The sequence below is a fragment of the Mizuhopecten yessoensis genome, unplaced genomic scaffold, assembly GCF_002113885.1.
Source record: "Mizuhopecten yessoensis strain PY_sf001 unplaced genomic scaffold, ASM211388v2 scaffold4805, whole genome shotgun sequence".
In the NCBI taxonomy this organism is placed as follows: domain Eukaryota; kingdom Metazoa; phylum Mollusca; class Bivalvia; order Pectinida; family Pectinidae; genus Mizuhopecten; species Mizuhopecten yessoensis.
Window position 1 is genome coordinate 114918 of NW_018405730.1, and position 20191 is coordinate 135108.

Consider the following 20191-nt stretch of genomic DNA (forward strand, 5'->3'; position numbering starts at 1 on the left):
AATTTGTTCTTTTATGAATTAATGAAAGTGATACAGAAAAGAAATATAGTAAATAATTGATAGTAAATTTATCAAAAACATCATCCTTAGAGAGTATGTTCTGGGCACGATCGTTTAGAAGCTTTGCAATACTTTAAACTCTTTCAAACGCGCATCAGCTCGAGATTAGGTCCTGTTTACAAAATGGCGACTGGAAGTAGCAAGGCGGATTAAATTCGAATTTAAATTGCGTTTATTTCGGCAAGTAAACATTGTTCACAAAGCCCATGTGGTCTGTTCATCTAATTTAGTCAAGATGTACTCAGAACAGTCGTTGTTTAGTCGCTAGGGTCATTTACAAAATAATTAGTATTATTATATAAACTTATTGTAATTATACCATACTGTATTGTTTTATTCCGTTTGTTAAAAATTGAACCTAAAGCACACACATCGGACTGCACCTTTACAATTTGGTAATAGATAAAGTATGCAAAAACTGAATGACACCTCACAATATAGCTGTTTCGTCCTTTTAGGATTCATCGGTAATGCCAGGGTACCTGGAAATAATATTGGTCTAACTTACTGTTGAAGCAGAAGAGGAGGTGCTTAAGACGAAAATGTATGTTCTGTTTTACGCTACTAGTAGTGGCTGTGCATTATGATCGTACTATGTCACGTTTGTACCTGTATATAGAACTGAGTGACGTACTACATTGTGTATGTCATGTTTGTTCCTGTGTATAGAACTGAGTGACGTTCTACATTTTTTATGTCATGTTTGTACCTGTATATAGTACTGAGTGACGTACTACATTGTGTATGTCATGTTTGTACCTGTGTATAGTACTGAGTGACGTACTACAATTTGGATGTCATGTTTGTACCTGTATATAGTACTGAGTGACGTACTACATTGTGTATGTCATGTTTGTACCTGTGTATAGTACTGAGTGACGTACTACAATTTAGATGTCATGTTTGTACCTGTATATAGTACTGAGTGACGTACTACATTGTGTATGTCATGTTTGTACCTGTGTATAGTACTGAGTGACGTACTACAATTTGGATGTCATGTTTGTACCTGTATATAGTACTGAGTGACGTACTACATTGTGTATGTCATGTTTGTACCTGTGTATAGTACTGAGTGACGTACTACAATTTGGATGTCATGTTTGTACCTGTATATAGTACTGAGTGACGTACTACATTGTGTATGTCATGTTTGTACCTGTGTATAGTACTGAGTGACGTACTACAATTTGGATGTCATGTTTGTACCTGTATAAAGTGCTGAAGGACGTACTACATTGTGTATGTCATGTTTGTACCTGTGTATAGTACTGAGTGACGTACTACATTGTGTATGTCATGTTTGTACCTGTATATAATACTGAGTGACGTACTACATTGTGTATATCATGTTTGTACCTGTATATAGTACTGAGTGACGTACTAAATTGTGTATGTCATGTTTGTACCTGTATATAGTACTGAGTCACGTACTACACTGTGTATGTCATGTTTGTACCTGTATATAGTACTGAGTGACGTACTTCATATTGTATGTCATGTTTGTACCTGTATATAGTACTGAATGACGTACTACAATTTAGATGTCATGTTTGCATCTGTAAATAGTATTGATTGACTTACTACATTATGTATATCATGTTTGTACCTGTATATACTACGGAGTGACGTACTACATTATGTATGTCATGGTTGTACCTGTATATACTACTGAGTGTCGTAATACATTTTGTATGTCATATTTTTACCTGTATATACTACTGAGTGACGTACTACATTTTGTATGTCATGTTTGTATCTGTATATACTACTGAGTGTCGTACTACATTTTGTATGTCATGCTTGTACCTGTGTATAGTACTGAGTGACGTACTACATTTTGTATGTCATATTTGTACCTGTATATACTACTGAGTGACGTACTACATTATGTATGTCATGTTTGTACCTGTATATACTACTGAGTGATGTACTACATTTTGTATGTCATGTTTGTACCTGTATTTAGTATTGAGTGACGTACTACATTTGGTATGTCATGCTTTTACCTATATATACTACTGAGTGACGTACTACATTTGGATGTCATGTTTGTACCTGTATATAGTACTGAGTGATGTACTACATTGTGTATGTTATGTTTGTACCTGTATATAGTACTGAGTCACGTACTACATTTTATGTCATGTTTGTACCTGTATATACTACTGAGTGACGTCCTACATTTTGTATGTCATGCTTGTACCTGTATATAGTACTGAGTGACGTACTACATATTGTATGTCATGTTTGTACCTGTATATAGTACTGAGTGACGTACTGCATTTTGTATGTCATGTTTGTATCTGTATTTAGTATTGAGTGACGTACTACATTTTGTATGTCATGTTTGTGCCTGTATATAGTACTGAGTGACGTACTACATATTGTATGTCATGTTTGTATCTGTATTTAGTATTGAGTGACGTACTACATTTTGTATGTCATGTTTGTATCTGTATATAGTACTGAGTGACGTACTACATTTTGTATGTCATGTTTGTACCTGTATATAGTACTGAGTGTTTGTGATCATAGTGATTATATGTCTATGTTTCTTGCATGAGTGGCATTTTGTACTGCTATTGTGTTTGTAGACTAAAACAGGATATTGTATGGTTTGTTATACTGTCAGTTAAGATAGTTGTCTCTTGTCGTTCTGTTTTGTTTTCTCCTAGGATTCTGACATTTTCTTAATGACTTAAAATTTGTCATTTTGGTGTTAAATTTTTATTGGTTATAAAAACAAATATATATAAATATATCTCAATGGTTGAAATGATGGCGCAGATCAATTGTAGTTCCTTCATTGATTCCTAAGCAGTATACACAGACGAAAGCCTCCGATTCCGCATGGGTTCTAGCTTTAGAATGTTCATGTATATGCTAATAGTATTAATTGTATATGGGGCAAAGAAGTAATTCCAACAGTGTGGACAAGTTTAGGTTGTCAAATTTTCGGAGCGGTCCGCTCGTTTATCAAGACACAGTGAAACAGAACAATTACATGTACATATACATCATATTACAAGAAGAAATTAATTGTATATACATGTACTGTAAAGCGCGTTAGAGCTGCTTATCTTGTAGCTAGATAGGGCGCTATATAAAATGTTGTATATCTTTTTCATTTATTTATTATTAGTCACCACTTACGATAACACAGTAGAAATACGCACTTTGTTTTAATGTTTGATGACGTCAGAAATGTCGTTGCATAACATTACACGGTGATCAGGATCATTGTTTTCTCATGTTTTGATCGATTGAATTAACACAAATTATGTGAATGTGTTGATCAACAAAATGTACAACTAAAAGATGTCTTAATGGTTGTCTTTATTACAAAAGTTCAGTTATGAAAAGTTATGAAAACACATTTTATGACACAAGTAGTATTGACATTATTTACATCAATGTTTTATCAATATCCAACAATATATACACAAACAAATAATAATTACAAAACATGAACTGTATATATATAGGATCCTACATGAGTTTCCATTTCATATGAGATTTATGAAACGAGTCTAAGAATTGTTCAATTTAGCGAGCCTCTAGCGAGCTAAAATGAACTTGGTGACGAGTTTCATAAATTTCATAGGATTTGAAAACGAGTGTAAGATCCTTTTTATCACATACTCAAGATTTGTGGCCTTTATTTGTGTAGAACGACAATTTTCATGCAACCTTAAAATGAAAAAAACGCAATTTTGACTTCAGTGCATAAGTTTGTGACGTCATGTACTTGTCCTAGGCGTCACGTCACAATTGAAACAATTGAAACTTACAACCAATCACTGGGCTGATAGATCTTTATACATGGGTTAATACTCAAAAAATATGACATGGGTATATTCATATATAACACAGTATATTATGTGATAAAAAAGGAATCCGGAATAAATTTCTTGACATATCGATATTGGTGATGTCATCAAACTAACGCAACCTCGCTGACGTAGACCAACATTCAGCTACAAGCAATCTGCAGGGAGATTTTAACAAACGAGGGATAAGAAAACAGGTTGGCAAAACAGATATCTGGTATGTAATAATGTTTAGTAATATTGCGACGTTATTGAAAATATTTACGTTACTAAATTTAAATGAAGTAGACATAGCTAAATCATTATATGGTGAACTACCGATTATAACCTGTCTTTATCACCATGTCACTATGACATAGATATATTTTCCTCCCACCCTTCACATGTGTGTCTCCCTTTAAAGCCGGAAAAGATCATCTTGTCACTCCCTAGGGGGAGATAGCCTCGTGCATAACAATAGTATGCCGTCACGTTATCAATGTATTGACGTCACGGCAACAGTACAGCAGGCCATGGAAGACAACTATGGATTTATTGGAAAATCATGCAATCTATACTTGTATTTCACGCAATCACCGTTTGTCGGCGGATTTGTGAGTGAAACAGGATGGGTGAAAAACAATCTCCCCTTCCTTGAGGGCGTGACAGAGAAATCTCCAAGCCGAGTGATGATATTCTCGAATGTCTTACCCTCGGCTTCTTGTTTAGGGTAAGACATTCGAGAATATCATCACTCGGGTTGGAGATTTTTCTGTCACACCCCAACGGTAGGGGAAGATTCTATTAATCACCAAGAAAAAAAAATATAAAGTATAACAATAATGACTACAACATATACAATGTAATTATTCAACTAAGACTCGGAATGAGATTCATCCATTTGATAGGTATAATATATGCTAAAATTATTTAATCACAAATATCAATTTAAAGTTCCTATTGTGAGCGTTAGAAAACGTCTGATCTCTTTGTCAGTGTGTCTCGACTGTACAGCTAAAAACAACTCACTAAATCAAAATGAGTCAGAAGGGTCAGCTGTCGGAATGATATCACGACAATTCGTCCAAATAACATTCAAATAATGATATTGTAGGCAGTCAGAGGGACAGATAATATGAGGGTTAGGTAAACCTATAACCGATTCGTCGGACACCTGCAGTATAAGAAGTTATTAGGACAAACTGTCTTAAAATTATTCTGACAGTCGAGTTTGCTGACTGGACACATTGTGGTTAATGCGTTGTTTTCAATAAAATAGATTCGAGACACCGATCATTTGCACTCTTTGCTTGACAAAGGAAACAGACGTTTTCGAAAGCACGCCAATTAAAAGCTCAACTACTGTTTGTATTCAAAGCTAACTTAGCTTAAATTCAACGAAGACATATAAAGATTATTATGACTTAGACATGTGAAATATAACATCATCACTAAGATGAGAAAGGGATATTAAATTTAACTAAGAAATGAAAAGTTGTTGCAGAAAAGTACACATTAAGGCACGTAAGCGATAAACACACAACTAAGACATATATTTTAACTGAAAATCGAAACGTGCACGTAATAGACTTAAAATTACGACAATTAAAATGTGATAATACAACTGGAACATAAAATACATGCCTATGTAAGCAATGTGACAGTTTTAAGTAAGGGAACCACCCAACTCAAAAGATAAATATTTATGAAATAAACTTATACATAAAAGACAAACAAGAGCCTGTGCATGAGGATTAGGACTGACATATCAATTAACTATATATGCATTACAGTTTCAAACTCACAAGCTAACAAATTCAAAACTAAGACAGACCAAGTACATGAGGTAATAATCACACACTGTCACAACATACAGTGACACATTCGTAATGCAATGTACAACGACAATATCACTATACACCATGATGTCTGCCAGCAAGTCTACAGAGAAATTTTAAATTACAATCGATCTAAGACACTTAATAAATCTTTAATCATAATACATGTACCAGGTCGTAGTGACAAGTGTATATTGTTTCAGCGTTAATTGCATTTGTTCTGTCAGGAAAACATGGCTACGGTGAGTAAGTGATAAACACATAAATAATTTGTACGAAAACCATTGATACGATAACTCACTGATTTTTCTTTATGATCATGCACTTTAGGATCCCTGTGCCACTGTTACGTTAAAAACTGATACATTGCAATTTTCTTTTCTATTTTGATAAGCATTTTATTTAAAGAAGCCCATACCAGCCAAGGATTGAAATATGGACCTCATATCATTATATTGCATATGGTTAACAGTTATACCCTCTCCCGATCGCAGAACAGTTGTATCCAAAAATAAAATAACACGAAGGTTTATGTATTTACGAAATTGTAAGTGCAGATTATCTAGTACTTTGCCTGTGCTTGGACAGGGATCCTTAATGTTCATAAAACCTTTCATGTAAGTAGGTCGAAGACAGGCCCCTTAATCTGTTATAACACATTTACAAATACGTAGCTTCACAAATAGGTATGATATATACGTTATCTTTATTCTTTTGAGTGCATTCATTAACCTGATTCGGTGATGCTGTATCTGTATCTACTGATTCATGTTCAGTTTCAATCGGACTTTCAAGTGTGGTTCCAAAACGAGGCTCATCAATGATTATGTTTTCATCTCGAGTCGAATTCTTCTGGGAAGGACATGACGTATTACGTCCCAAAACACGATGAAAAAGAGGCTCTGCTGTCACAATGAGTCCGGCCACGGATACAAACATTCCAATGATACGGAATGATAAGTCCCAGGATCCCGTGGTATCTTTTAACCAACCTGCAAGAGTTGTTCATCATATAACGTTTGTAAATCTAAGATGTAAATGTATGAAAACAAAATATTCCGTCTTTGCGTATTGCAGAGTTATCTTCAATTGGGAGCAGGTATTTATTGTTACGTCACTTGTTTGTGAGAGTAACGTCATCAATTTTTGAGAAAACGACGTCATTTTATCGCACAAACCAATGACGTAACAATCAATACCTGCTCCCAAGAGAAGATACCTCTGCAATACGCAAAGACGGAATACATATACGACAAAATGTGACCCAAACTGACATTAAACAGTCGTCATTATTCTTGAAGATCATGCGAACATAATATCTGCCAAGTAAAATCTATCAAAATATAAGTGTGCAGTAGAAAAGTAATTCAAGGCTAATTGTAATTAACACATTGCGGGGTCAAAAATTAATTACAACCCTACTGTAGTAAATGGTCTACGATTGTTTTATCTGAGGAAAACACGAAAAGTCTTCCCTTTTTTTTAATATCTTGGTTTTTTTTCTTACCTGCCACTGGTTGACTGAGAACCATGCCAAAAGCCATGAATAGGGACAAAAGACCCATCGCCTTGGACAGCTGTTCGAGTGTGACGCTTTCCAACATCGCCACCGCCATCAGACTCCAGAACGCCCCCGGGAAAGTCCCAACTACTACAGCGTATACTAGCTGCAATAAAAGCATGCAGTGATAAAAGACTTTATAATGATAATTTATAAGATTTGTATATCCATTATCAATTGAAAAAAAGCCTGAACCGATTGAAATATTAGTTTAAGATTACAGTTGTTACATTTCTACACATTCAAAATCTTAATGTATTAATTTTAATATGGATTCAAGCCGATCCTGGCAAAGTTTCGTTATTTAGAATTTAAGTATTAGTTTGATCCCTTTAAACTGCAAGACTTTTCACAAAGTTCATTTAATTTAATAAAAGTTAGTCGCATTGACTGATGAGTTTCATATCTAATCTAACCATGTTTACGTTAAAGCAATAAGGCAAGAACTATATCGAGGTTAAAATGAATATCTTTATTGTGATACATGCTCTGTATTTAATGCTTACCATCATCTCATACGATTCCCATAACGGTAATAAGATGGCGGCTAAACCACTGACAACGGCTGAAAATATCAATATATTTTTGACACTCAACAATTTTAAATCGGCGAACCATCCGAAGAATGGCCTGGCAATCACTTCCGTTGCGCCAATAATTGACATTGCTACGGCTACCTGGTCCTTCCGGTAACCAACTTCCACTATGTAACAAGGAAACGCCGTAAAGTTGCCTCCGTATCCTAAAATATTAACACTAAATGCTAAAACGTACATCGTAAATTTTGGATTCCGGAACAGTGAGAAGTCAAACATGGAACAAAATAAACTTTGTTCCTGTTCGGTTTTATCTCCTTCGTGCGTTACATTATTATTTGTTTTCTGGTCGTCCTGACTGCTTCCATCTGTATTGGTCATTGTAGAATTGTCGTTCAGAGCTTCTTGGTTGAAACTGCCCGTGGCTATCTTTTGTACACTGCCGTTACCATCGTTCGTTTGTGCACGATAATCGATTGCTTCACATGCATGCGTATGTACCCGTATTATACTTTTATCGGCTCCCAGTAAATAACAATTACTTTGTGACCTCAATATGCTTTGACTTTTTCCACGCTTGGGTCTTTTGACATCTCTCCTCTTGGTGAGTTGAGCTGGCTCCCTCAGAAGGAGTGCCACGAAGGGTACGTACATTAGGACCCCACTCACGATAATGAGTGATGTCCGCAGTCCAAAGCTGTCCAAGATAATGCGGTAAAAATAGGGGTACATAACACTGCCTAATCCAGCTCCCGCCAGTACCACGCCCATGGCCATAGCACGCCTCTTCTCGAAATAAAAACTGACGATAGTGGTACTTGGTGCAAACACCAACCCACAGCCACTGCCTGAAATAAACATTAACGTATGTATACCTCTCCGTTGAAACTAAAACAGTTCTAACATGACCATGAAAGAAAATTGATGACATTTAGATTAGTTTTACCGATTTGTTATTAAATGTACAAATACATATTAGTTGCACATATACAAACCAATATGCTATATACCAATTAAATGTGATATGCCTATATCAACTATACGATTTAAGTCATTAGGTAAACAAAACTGTACTCAACTTCGTAACTGACGCTTGTGCTAGTTACCCATTAAATACTTTTAAACCCATCCTCTAGTTTAATCATGTTACGTTGTGGCCGTAATCAAAATAATGACCGACTCCGTATATAGTATTTACAACTACATGTTTATTGCTACATGTACATGGCTATGGTGCCGCAGGATACAGTTACAGAGTACAGAGTACAGGGTCAGTATACACCTGTGTAATATCCATGATCAGGGCCTTGGCTGATAAGCCTTGACACGAGTGCAGTTAATTAAAATACAGGTCGGTCTCAAATTCCGTCTTTGCGTATTGCAGAGTTATCTTCTCTTGGGAGCAGGTATTGATTGTTACGTCATTGGTTTGTGTGAGAAAATTACCATCGTTTTCTCAAAATTTGATGACGTTACTCTCACAAACAAGTGACGTAACAATCAATACCTGCTCCCAAGAGAAGATAACTCTGCAATACGCAAAGACGGAATTGATCGTATTACTGTCGTTTAGGTTAATAGCTGGATATCACAAATCATATCATTTAACTACTGTTATCATCCTTAAAACCCGCACAATTAAAATGACTGACTTTAACAACAGGAACATGTTATTATAAGGCTGTGAGGTATATAAAAAAAAGACACCATACCCGCTATAACACCAATGGTCAGGTACATCCACTCCATCTGTGGTACGAAGGCGCTCAGGAAATGTCCCAGTGAGGTGAGGAACCCCCCTACCATAATCACTTTACGGAACGTAAATCGCACTGCAAGCCTGTTGGATACGGGTCCTTTCAACAGAAATATCTTTTACTTGCACATTATTTTATTATGTTTATGTTAACATATAAGTACGTTTTAAAACATTGACTAGATTATATTGATTTTCGTGTAAAGGCACCATACGTAGAGGAGCATTTGACAAAAAGCCTGCAACCATGAATCATTGATCATACTAGCGTTCTTGTTACTCACTTAAATCATGAAAAACAATCCAAAAGTCAAATCTTAGATTTGAAATCAGTATTCGGCTTCAAGCCTCTTTAACGATTTATCAAATCATTAAAAAAAAAATATTTTTATATCAATATATAACTGAAACAAGAAATAAGGCTTGATCACAAAGTCCAATCTTGAACATGATAACAGTTTCATGAATACGGGCCCAGTTTCGTATATTGGTACTGTACAAAACAAAGGACTGTGGATAGTTCGCATTTTTGATCTCCACACTCCATAACATTTTCATTAAACTTAATAAAGTGAATTATGAAACTTTATAAAAAAAAAACATGAAACAAATAATGCTTTTTAATTTGAATATTTTTTCTAATACTTTTTGAAAAGATTTATTTAGTTTTGAATAACATAAAATCAAATTGAATATTCAGTCGTTTTTGTCAATTTTTTAGTTGGGTTTCGATTGAAAACGATAGAATATAAGCTTGAACAAACTTGACATCAAAGGAGAATGCGTTGACATATAAATATAGATATAAAGTTATTTAGAAATGTATTCCCTGTGGTTGCAAAGAATAAAACATGACTAAATTGACTGAATATAACATTTCACTAAATGATGCAAATTTAAACAGGCTACCGTGACAACAAGACTTGAAAATACAAATAAACTAAATATTTTCATAATAGTACAGTATTCGTTAAGTATTTAAAAAAAAAAAAAAAGTGTAAAAGTACTATGAATTTTTGTGGAATAGGGGTGGGAGTAGGGGGGGGGGGACGAATTGCCAAGACCATACCGAAATAGTGTTCAGGTTTGATATAACGAATTATTTTACGGGTTTTTTCAGTTCATTGACTATTGAACTACAAATAAACATACCCAGGCCAAAGAACAGAAACATCATAACACCACCAATCCAGGCTGTACTTCCGGCGCTCGTGTCGAACTCTTTTATCAGTTCCGTGTACAGGATCCCGAAGGCTTTGGCCATCCCGGACATCACAACGTATATGCTTGAACAAGCTGCAAAAGAAATATCTAACATTTGTTTCATCTCCTCCCATAATTCATTCTTCTAACAATGTTTTTATCATTTTGTTTTATCTGGGCCGCTTTCATTTATGGCGTTCCACACGGTTTGGCCGGTTGGACTATAGTTATTTGTTTAGAATGAATACGCCTCTGGTTTTGTCGCTACAGAGTACCATTATCTGAAGCCATAATTTTTGTGTAATCGTCATTTGCTCTGAGGTGTGTTCTGCGAAATTTTTTGTATCAATGCTGTTCTATAAGATTTAGTTTTTTATCTATTGTTTTGATCACAATCATGTGTTTTTTTTAAATACTTAAATACATAAAATATAAATGTGACATCTTCATAGAGGAGTAAATTATCTGATTTATTTATTATTAATTAATTTATTAATTATAATATCGTATTAAATAATCCGACCTTTTTTTCAGCGTCCAATACCAAAGCAGGCTAAGTTGTTTCAGCTAGTGTGTTAATTTTAGATTTTACAAATGTTATTCTTCATTTCATTTCTTTTTAAATAAACATTGTAAGCAAAAGATAATGTTGAACTATTAAGAATGACAATGAAAAGAGAAAAAGTTTATTTCAGAGACATGTATTTATATAAGGTGTAAAATGATTTTTGCTTCCTAACAAAATATGATACATTGTAGCATAATGCTCTTTTAGACAGTATAAATATTGTTACGGACAGGAAATAATGCTAATCTTCAAAGTTTATGAGGATGAATTGCTTTATTAAGAAAACGAATCAATTTACAATTTGTGGTTCAAATGAAGCGAATAACGGCCAATGACTTTTATGATTGTAAACGATATTTATGTATTATACTTAGAAGACGTACATTGTATGCAGATTGTACGATAGCTACACTGGAGACATTAACCGCTAAATACATGTAGTTGGTTGAAGTAACATCTGTTAACAGTAATAAAACTATACACCACAAAGTGGAGACTTCCATCATGGGCGTTTAGCCGGAGTTAAAAATACCGCTTAAGTGAAGAAATGATGTATGCGGTATATATAACTTTTATTGACAGTCTTACATGTCGGTATAGTGTCTGACTTCTACTCAACCTCAAAATGTAGCCGGAAATTAAACGACATACCTTTGAGGGACATTTGCTACATTAAGATGATACTTCATTAACGAATCCGGGAAAGTTAACATACACTGTACCACATATTTTAACAACGAAAATGGCGGCTGAGTTATGTTTATTTAACGGTTGTTCGCTGTCTTTCACATTTTACCTGTGATTTGTGTCAGAGTAAAGGTTATATGCTAGCTTTTCAGTGAAGCTTGCAATTTTGTAATTTATATTAAGTTAAGGTTATAAATGATGCTATCTTACATTGGGAATAGGCCTACTATAGCTCTTTGCATTTTATTCGTTGTATCCCGCCTCCCCTTAAACCCACCCTCAACCCCATCTTCCTACGTAGGTTGGTTTTGTTTACGTCCTCTTAACAGCTTTGGTCATTTAAGGACGTGCCAGGTTTTGGTGGTGAAGGAAAGCCGGAGTTCCTGGATAAAAAAAAAACACCGACCTACGGCCAACACCGGCCGTACACCGACCTACGGCCAGTACCTACAGATGTACCTACGGCCAACCCTACCTACGATGGAACAAGGGTTGTTTTATGTGTCTTCTTGACTTTGAGCAAACGGCAGATTAGAAAAAATAAAAAATGATTTGCTTTCACTTGCTAAACTTTGGATATATTTCTTTTCTTTTGTCACTGTTCTATTTTGTCTCTATTCGGCGTTGTCTCCCTTTAACCTCGCCAAGCAGAGAGCTTTAAGTTATACAGTGTTTTTAGTTACGACCAGGTCACGGATCACAGTTTATGCTCAGTTTACAGTGCGATAAAGGCAGTGTTTATACGAGCACGTGTCAACAGTTTACGGAGAGTATATTTTTGTGTGTAATAAAAGTGTACTCTGTATCACAGAGGAGACGTTCCCTGACAGAAAGATCTACTTTAAACGGAAATGGCAAGGATAAAATCAACATAGATATCAAGCGGTCCTACAGTACTACATACTGAACTTTCATCTTGATGCCAATGCCAGTAAATACCTACTCAGTATAAATAATAATAATATAGCGCCCTATCTAGCTAACATAAGCCACTCTAAAGCGCTTTACAGTACATAGATATACAATTAATACAATTAGCATATATACATTAATCAATACAATTTTGAGGAATTCGCAGGAGCCGCCTTATCAGGCGCTAATTACTAGTCCTATGCTAGCTGGCTGTTATCTCCCTATATGTTTGTATGGCTTCGCGAGTGCTGGAGATGTAATGTGTTTAAAACTATAAATATGGTATTACAGAAATATAGGATTGTTGATATATTCATTGCACGTAATACCGATGATCAATTACCGCAAAATGAAAGATAAAATCTTGCCAAAAGACGCAATTAAGACCCAGAGAAAACCTCGTTTTTTAAAACAAGGGGAAAACTCCAAGTGGCAAAAAGGAAGTGGAAGGACACTTTTTCCACTTTTTAAACTTTTGCATTAGTACTACCTACCCTTACAGTCACATAGAGTCAAACAATGGAAAGTACCAATTGGTAAAAAGTAGATGCTATGAGTGAAATTGGAATCGACGAAGCGTTTCACTAGTAAGAAGGGAAGGGGAAGTTTAACGTTCTTCTAAGGTACAAAATTGAAGAAAATCACTTTTTTTTTTACTAAAAAATGAAGGAACATTTCCTAAAATATGAAAATCGTGGGTCTCTGTCATGGGTAATAAAAACCTGTCATGAACGTTGTATATACACATTCACACAAGAGATTGCTCATTGGAAATTTAGTAAAAGATGCAGTATGACAAAAATGAATTACACCAAATTATACAGCTGTTTGGTCCGTCTAAATCTCATCGGTGATGCTGGGGCCAAACAGTTGGATATCAAATAAGTCTGAGCAACTAACTTATGAAACAGAAGGGAAGATGCATACAAACGATTAATTTATTAATTTCAAAATATTAGAGTTTGGTTAATTTCAAATCATTTACAGTAAAGTGTGTACATTATGAACCATGTCACTACTCAAAAGAGAGTTCTGTGTCGTCTATCAAGGCTACGACAAACCTCTGGGGCTAGACATTGATCCACCAGCAACGTCTAATTTACATTGAAACGCAAACATTTTACATGATAGATTAAGTAGCAATAACAATAATAACAAAGTTTTTTTGGCTTTGACCTACTCACCGAATAGAATTACCCAAGCATATCCTTTGTCCATGACTGCAATGCTTTGTTCCACAACCATTGTCAGAGATGGTTTCTTGAAAAATCTCAAACGTCAGAATATTCCGTTCGTACAAGGCGTTCGTACAAGGCTTATTCCCGCGCTATACAATGTGCATTAACAGCAATAAAATTATTTTTGTGGTGTTTGTCAATTTAAAGATGATGCTTAGCCTCATAAAACGTTATTTGTTCAGTCAATGACAGACTGTTCAGGTAGATACATATGCATACTGCAATATACTGTACCGTTATAATAAGAACACGAAAACCAAAACTCGTGCAAAGAAACCACATATGTTACGATTGAAAATTAGTAATGTAAAGATAAAATTCGCGTTAAAAAGTATTCATTCAGAAATCTGTGTTGGTATCGTCAAAGCAAAACAGATAAATGCAGACAGCCAGATGTCCAAAATGGATGTAAATGTATGCGCAGTTGTATATATACACATGCGTGTCAAAGTTTTCTAAAAATACATGCGGGGGTCAGACTTGTTAAGGTGTTCATGTTTCTAGCTACGTTATGTCCGCGTATTTTCCTGTCTACGTTTAGTGACGTCACGGAGAGTTGTGCTGAAATACAGAGCTATGACTACAGAAAAATAATCAGGATAACGTGAATGCCGTTCAAAAACATTGTTCAAAATTCATCGCAAGTTAGTTTAAACATATTTTTTGCTAGAAATGTTACAACATGATCAATACCCACTATAAAACTAGTCTAAGAAGTGTTAACATTCTTGAGCATCAGTAAATTTCTGTCCCATAAAGCTAAACAAAAAGCATATTTATTTCCTTTTACTTGTCTGAAAAATAAGGGCAGGAAGGGGAAACAAATGTAACAATGCTGTGTATTTGTTTCATTTTTGAGACGCTTGATTTTAAAAAGTGTTATCATTATATATGCACTCGTTTTCATTTTATATGAAATTTATGAAACTCGTCACGAATTTTTCATTTTAGCTCGCAAGAGGATCGCTAAATTGAAAAATTCTCGTTTCATAAATCTCATATGAAATGGAAACTCATGTTAGATCCTATATATATCTTAATGTTAATTTATAGTACACATTGGGACAGCGTGTTCTCATAACTTCCGCTTTTGAAAAAGACTCGTCTCTAATTAACTCTCTAAAATACACACAACATGAATTGAATACCTTAGTGTAACAAAACTATGACTCGGAATCAAATCCTAATAAACCATGGCAAGCTATAGACACAAGGGAACTGCACACATACACTCGTGAAGAAGTACAAGGAAAATAAAACCAGGTGTTCCAGAAGGGTAAGCGCTCTCTGTTTTATCGACGACATCCGCAATGTATTTGTTTTGTTTTTGTTTTGTTTTTTGTATTGTTTAACGGCTCATCGACAATGTTAGTCATTTAGGACCAACTACACTATAAAAAAATGGAATACATTGAAAGATCAATAGAGTGTAAATAGTCAAATATTAATTGCACAGAAACTGTATCGAATAATCTTTTCATAGACGGTACATAATAAAATCAGTCACGTAATTTAAATCTATGCCAAATCGAATTATCGTATGTTATAACCGAATAACAGATTGAATATATTGATAGCAAAATGTCAAAGTTAAATGTTGCTGGCACCATTTTGTGCGGGGAAACATATATTTTATTTCTCTATTCTCATGGGGTCCTAAATCAATTTACTGGAGTAAATTTAGTTTATCAGTGTATTAGATATATACCGCATCTGCTACTATGCAATACATTAACACCATTATGTAAATGATCTGTGTTTATCCGGATGTAACATAAAACGATGTGTTAAAATGTGCTATAGAACATGCATAACGCAAGGTCTGAAGTTCGCTCCATTTGCGGAAGTCTATTTATGAATAACACCGGTAAGTAATTAAAACATATACATGTACCTGTACTTAATTTTCTCTGTATTATGTGCTAACGGGATATAATTTAGTTACAAGGACACGGAAACGGACAAAAATAACAAAACCACTAAATTATTAAGAAGACAAGATACATATTTCATTTCAATTACATTTTTGCATTTCCTAGTTTACGTAGGTAATTTATGCGTCTCATATTGACCCTAGCTGTTTTGAACATTATACAATGTACCTAACACATCCAAACCTAATCAACACTAGCCACTAAGGAGAGTATAACAGATACTATACTGTAGCCCTCCGGGAGCGTCCCCTTATACGTATGTTAACATAAGATAAAGTTTTGTACCATTAAGATTCGTGGAAATATTAACATGTTCCGGAAGAAGCGACATTAGATATATATCCAATTAACACATGACTCAACTACACGTCGTACACGTGCACTAAGTTCTGTATACGTATCAATCACATCATATCAGCTTCGGTTTATTATTTCCTTGTGTATTGAACCTGTGTTGTATTTTTTATTGGGCATACTTATTTGCAGGTTCGTGGAAGAGTAAGCCTGCTGATCGTAAGAGGCGAGTAATGTGGGACCCCCTGCTGAGCTGGTATAATATACTGTGTACCATGTTTAGTGTACATTAACAAAACTAAAATAGATTGATCTGCTCGAGATTGTAAATCCAATAAAAAAAAAACCACAACATGAGGAGTGCCGACGTTATAGGGAACAATTTGGTAGAACAGATACATGTAGCTATTTAATAGTTTACAAATCATGTTGTCCATCCCTCATAGGAGGCCAGCGGGGACTACACTAAGAACGTCGTTCCGTGGACCGCAGCCGCTGCGACAGCCTACCCGCATCTCAGGAGGCGAGATAGCTGTCCGACCTTTGAGAGTGACCTGGATGGACCTAGGATGTTTCGAATCTCAGAGGGCCTGGTAAGCAGCAACTTATCCCCTCACTTCAACCGAACACCAGCTTCGTCAGTGAATGTAGACGATAAACCCATCAACCAACCAAGTTGTCCGTGACTGTGTTACTGTCAATGAACGCAATCGAGTTCATCGTTTCACTGCCACGACCATCTGAGAGATGAACGTAAGACAAAGACAAGCGAGTGTACCCACAATTGTTTTGTAAAAGTAAATCGAAATAGAATTACACTGCACCATACCACAGTACTGACTTATCAGCCCTGTGGTTGGTTGTAAGTTTTAATTGTTTCAATTGTGACGTCACGCCTAGGACAAGTACATGACGTCACAGACTTACTTTCGCACTGTAGTCAAAATGACGCCTTTTTGCATTTCAATGTTGCATGAAAAATGTCGCTTTTACACGAACAAATGCCACAAATATTTAATACGTGATAAAAAGGATATTACATTCGTTATCATTTCATGTGAAACTTATAAAACTCGTCACGAATTTTTCATTTTAGCTCGCTAGAGGCTCGCTAAATTGAACGATTTTTAGACTCGTTTCATAAATCTCATATGAAGTGGAAACTCCGAGCGACTTAACAGTGTCACTACCGAACTTATCGGTATCTTCTGCTTTGACCCCGAACCCCAGCTGCCTGTCTCATGTGTCTGTGAGATCAAAAAACAATTTTACGCCTGGATTTTTCACCAATTCAACCTTCTCCGGTTGCACGATCAACATCAACAACATGCCGGACGGCAAATATAACTCTGACCTGATTACTGCGGGCTTCCGTTGAGTGCGTGCGCCGTGAATAGGTCGCAATGAAATCGGGAAATGTTTTACGACCCTTGATTAGTTACTCACAAAATGTTATTTGTTACTATTTAATGAATCGAGAATATGATATATATGTTAATTAAAAACAAATGAATTATTAACGAAAGTTGCGGAGTCTTTTCAATTTCGTATGAGAAATAGCGCGTGACGTCAGCTGTTATCTTTATGCCGTTCTAGATGTTGACCTGACCTGACGGTAATAAGCGGGAAATTTGAAAGTTGGAAAAGACATAAATTATTGTTTGCGAATTCTCATTACGTAAATATAAATATAAGCAATAAACTGCATAGCGCGCACCATTCAGTTTGTCTGTGACACATGTGGCAGTTATACCAGTTGGTCTGCCACATCTATGCAGTTTATTGCTTAAATATTTACATTTGCATGGCATTGTCACTATATAGCCTCTTTGAAAGCTGTGTCGTTGATGGGACTTTAATTACCATGCCGCACGAGACATAATTACCATGCCGCACGAGGCACAATTCTTAGCGTATTAATTACAACAGTGACCGGAACTACAATATCCAATGTAAATAAACATGACGGCTGCTGAAATATCGCTGGGCATTGTGAGATTTGATAATGTCATTGTAAATTTATGTGCAAAATAAAAAATAAAATAAAAAACGCTTTTATTACAACGAAAACAAGACCAAGGTCTGCAATATCGTACAAAATGCACATCGGTTGAAATCACCAATGCCGGCAATGGAAACAATTTTAACGCTCATGCAATTTATCAGAAATATCGTCTGTTACACTGCACTGATCAACAGGGGTTCGTTATAAATGTCTGAAATACACATATTCTATAGACCTACTGACACATATGTTACAGACCTACTGATATGAGTCACAGCACACATAAACATTCGTCATTTCAGACATTTGTAACGAACCTGTGCTCCGTCGCAAGATCACTCACTTCAAACGCTATCAGTTTCACGCGTCTCGGATCCACGGTTCCTCAGTTTCAGACGACATGTCAAATAACGATGCTGTTATAGAATCTACGGACTGTTGTCGGGTTCCCATACAATCAACAAATACATTCACGCCTGGATTCTTCACAATATGAGCAAAGAGAAAAGTTCGAATTAACTTCCAAAAATAACTCCCTCGTGGAGGTCAAGGTCCCATTCACGGTGTTCACTGTATTTATCCATGCGCGAAATTTGTTCCGGGGGAAAATCGAAACAATTTCAAATCTAGCTTTCAGCTCAGATTTCTATTGAAAAACTGGAATCATCCTGTAGACATATCATACGCAATTGTATTGATACAAAATTGTAGAATAAATTTGAAGTGTTTGTTAAAATGTCAAAGTACGATGTACTACTTTGTTTGCCAATCAGCACGCGACAATACGCTGTTCAAACTATTGAACGAAATTGTGTGGACTGTCGATAAGGCGGGCATTTTTAATTTTAATTATAAATTGTAAGTTAAAAAAGAACATAAGAGGCAGAGAAAACGTAAATATAAGTATTGAACTGTTTTTGTATGGTATTTATGATCTATTTGAATGACACAGCTTTGCAAGCAAACAAATAATAATGCGCTAGCGCGCATTATGTTGTTTGCTTGCAAAGCTGTGTCATTCAAATAGATCATAAATACCATACAAAAACAGTTCAATGCTTAAATAACATACGTTGGTTTATTGTGACGTCGCTATGCTTATGACGTCATAACTATAACGTTGGAGATTGCACTGCTCCACTTTCAACTGGGGGCTGTTCTCTGTATGGATTTACCCTGACGTTGAAACAAGTTCAGACTAATTTCTGCGTGAGCTGTAAGTTGATTAACATAAAATGTAAATATAAGTATTGTTTATCATATTTTTGACATGCATTGGTGTGTAGCGCTTACCATTCAATATGTAGGTAAGTCGATGTATGTTACACACCAATGCATGTCAAAAATATGACAACCAATCCTTAAATATTAAGTAGATTATATAAACATAATATATGTATATATATATATTAGAACCATCGCCAACATGAAATCTTTTGAATCTCGATCAGTTTAAAGAGCCACAAGGAGAACATTTCAACATGCGAAAAAAAACACTTACTCAGAACATTAAGCAGCTATTTGACAACTTATACACAGTTTTTATTGTCCCTTTATTGTGAAGATTGTATTGCATCCATTTTCAATAATTATCAGTTGGTGTGTATCATCGTTAGGACAACTAGCTCATGTGCGGTTTGGTGAAGTGGTAAACGCTCCGGGCTTCCAAGCAGACGGCCGGGGTTCGATCCCCGAAGTCATCGTACGCATGGATATTCAGAGAAAGAGTTTTCCTCCTGCCCACATAGCTCCAACAACCCAGGTGGAGTATCAATTGGTCGGGGGGG

The 20191-nt window shown here is 35.6% G+C and overlaps 1 protein-coding gene across 1 annotated transcript in view; it reads right to left on the bottom strand.

Annotated features, from left to right (window-relative positions):
• Positions 1–6319: 6319 nt before the first annotated feature.
• The window catches only part of LOC110449735, a 35795-nt gene continuing 21923 nt past the window's right edge, over positions 6320–20191 (bottom strand). Inside the window, exons 7-11 of the mRNA XM_021496791.1 lie at positions 10716–10911; positions 9520–9663; positions 7778–8655; positions 7218–7377; positions 6320–6702 (exon numbers count right to left, since the gene is read on the bottom strand). Coding sequence (XP_021352466.1) covers positions 6371–6702; positions 7218–7377; positions 7778–8655; positions 9520–9663; positions 10716–10911 — 1710 coding nt within the window. The 3' untranslated portion in view covers positions 6320–6370. The remainder of the gene's footprint in view (positions 6703–7217; positions 7378–7777; positions 8656–9519; positions 9664–10715; positions 10912–20191) is intronic.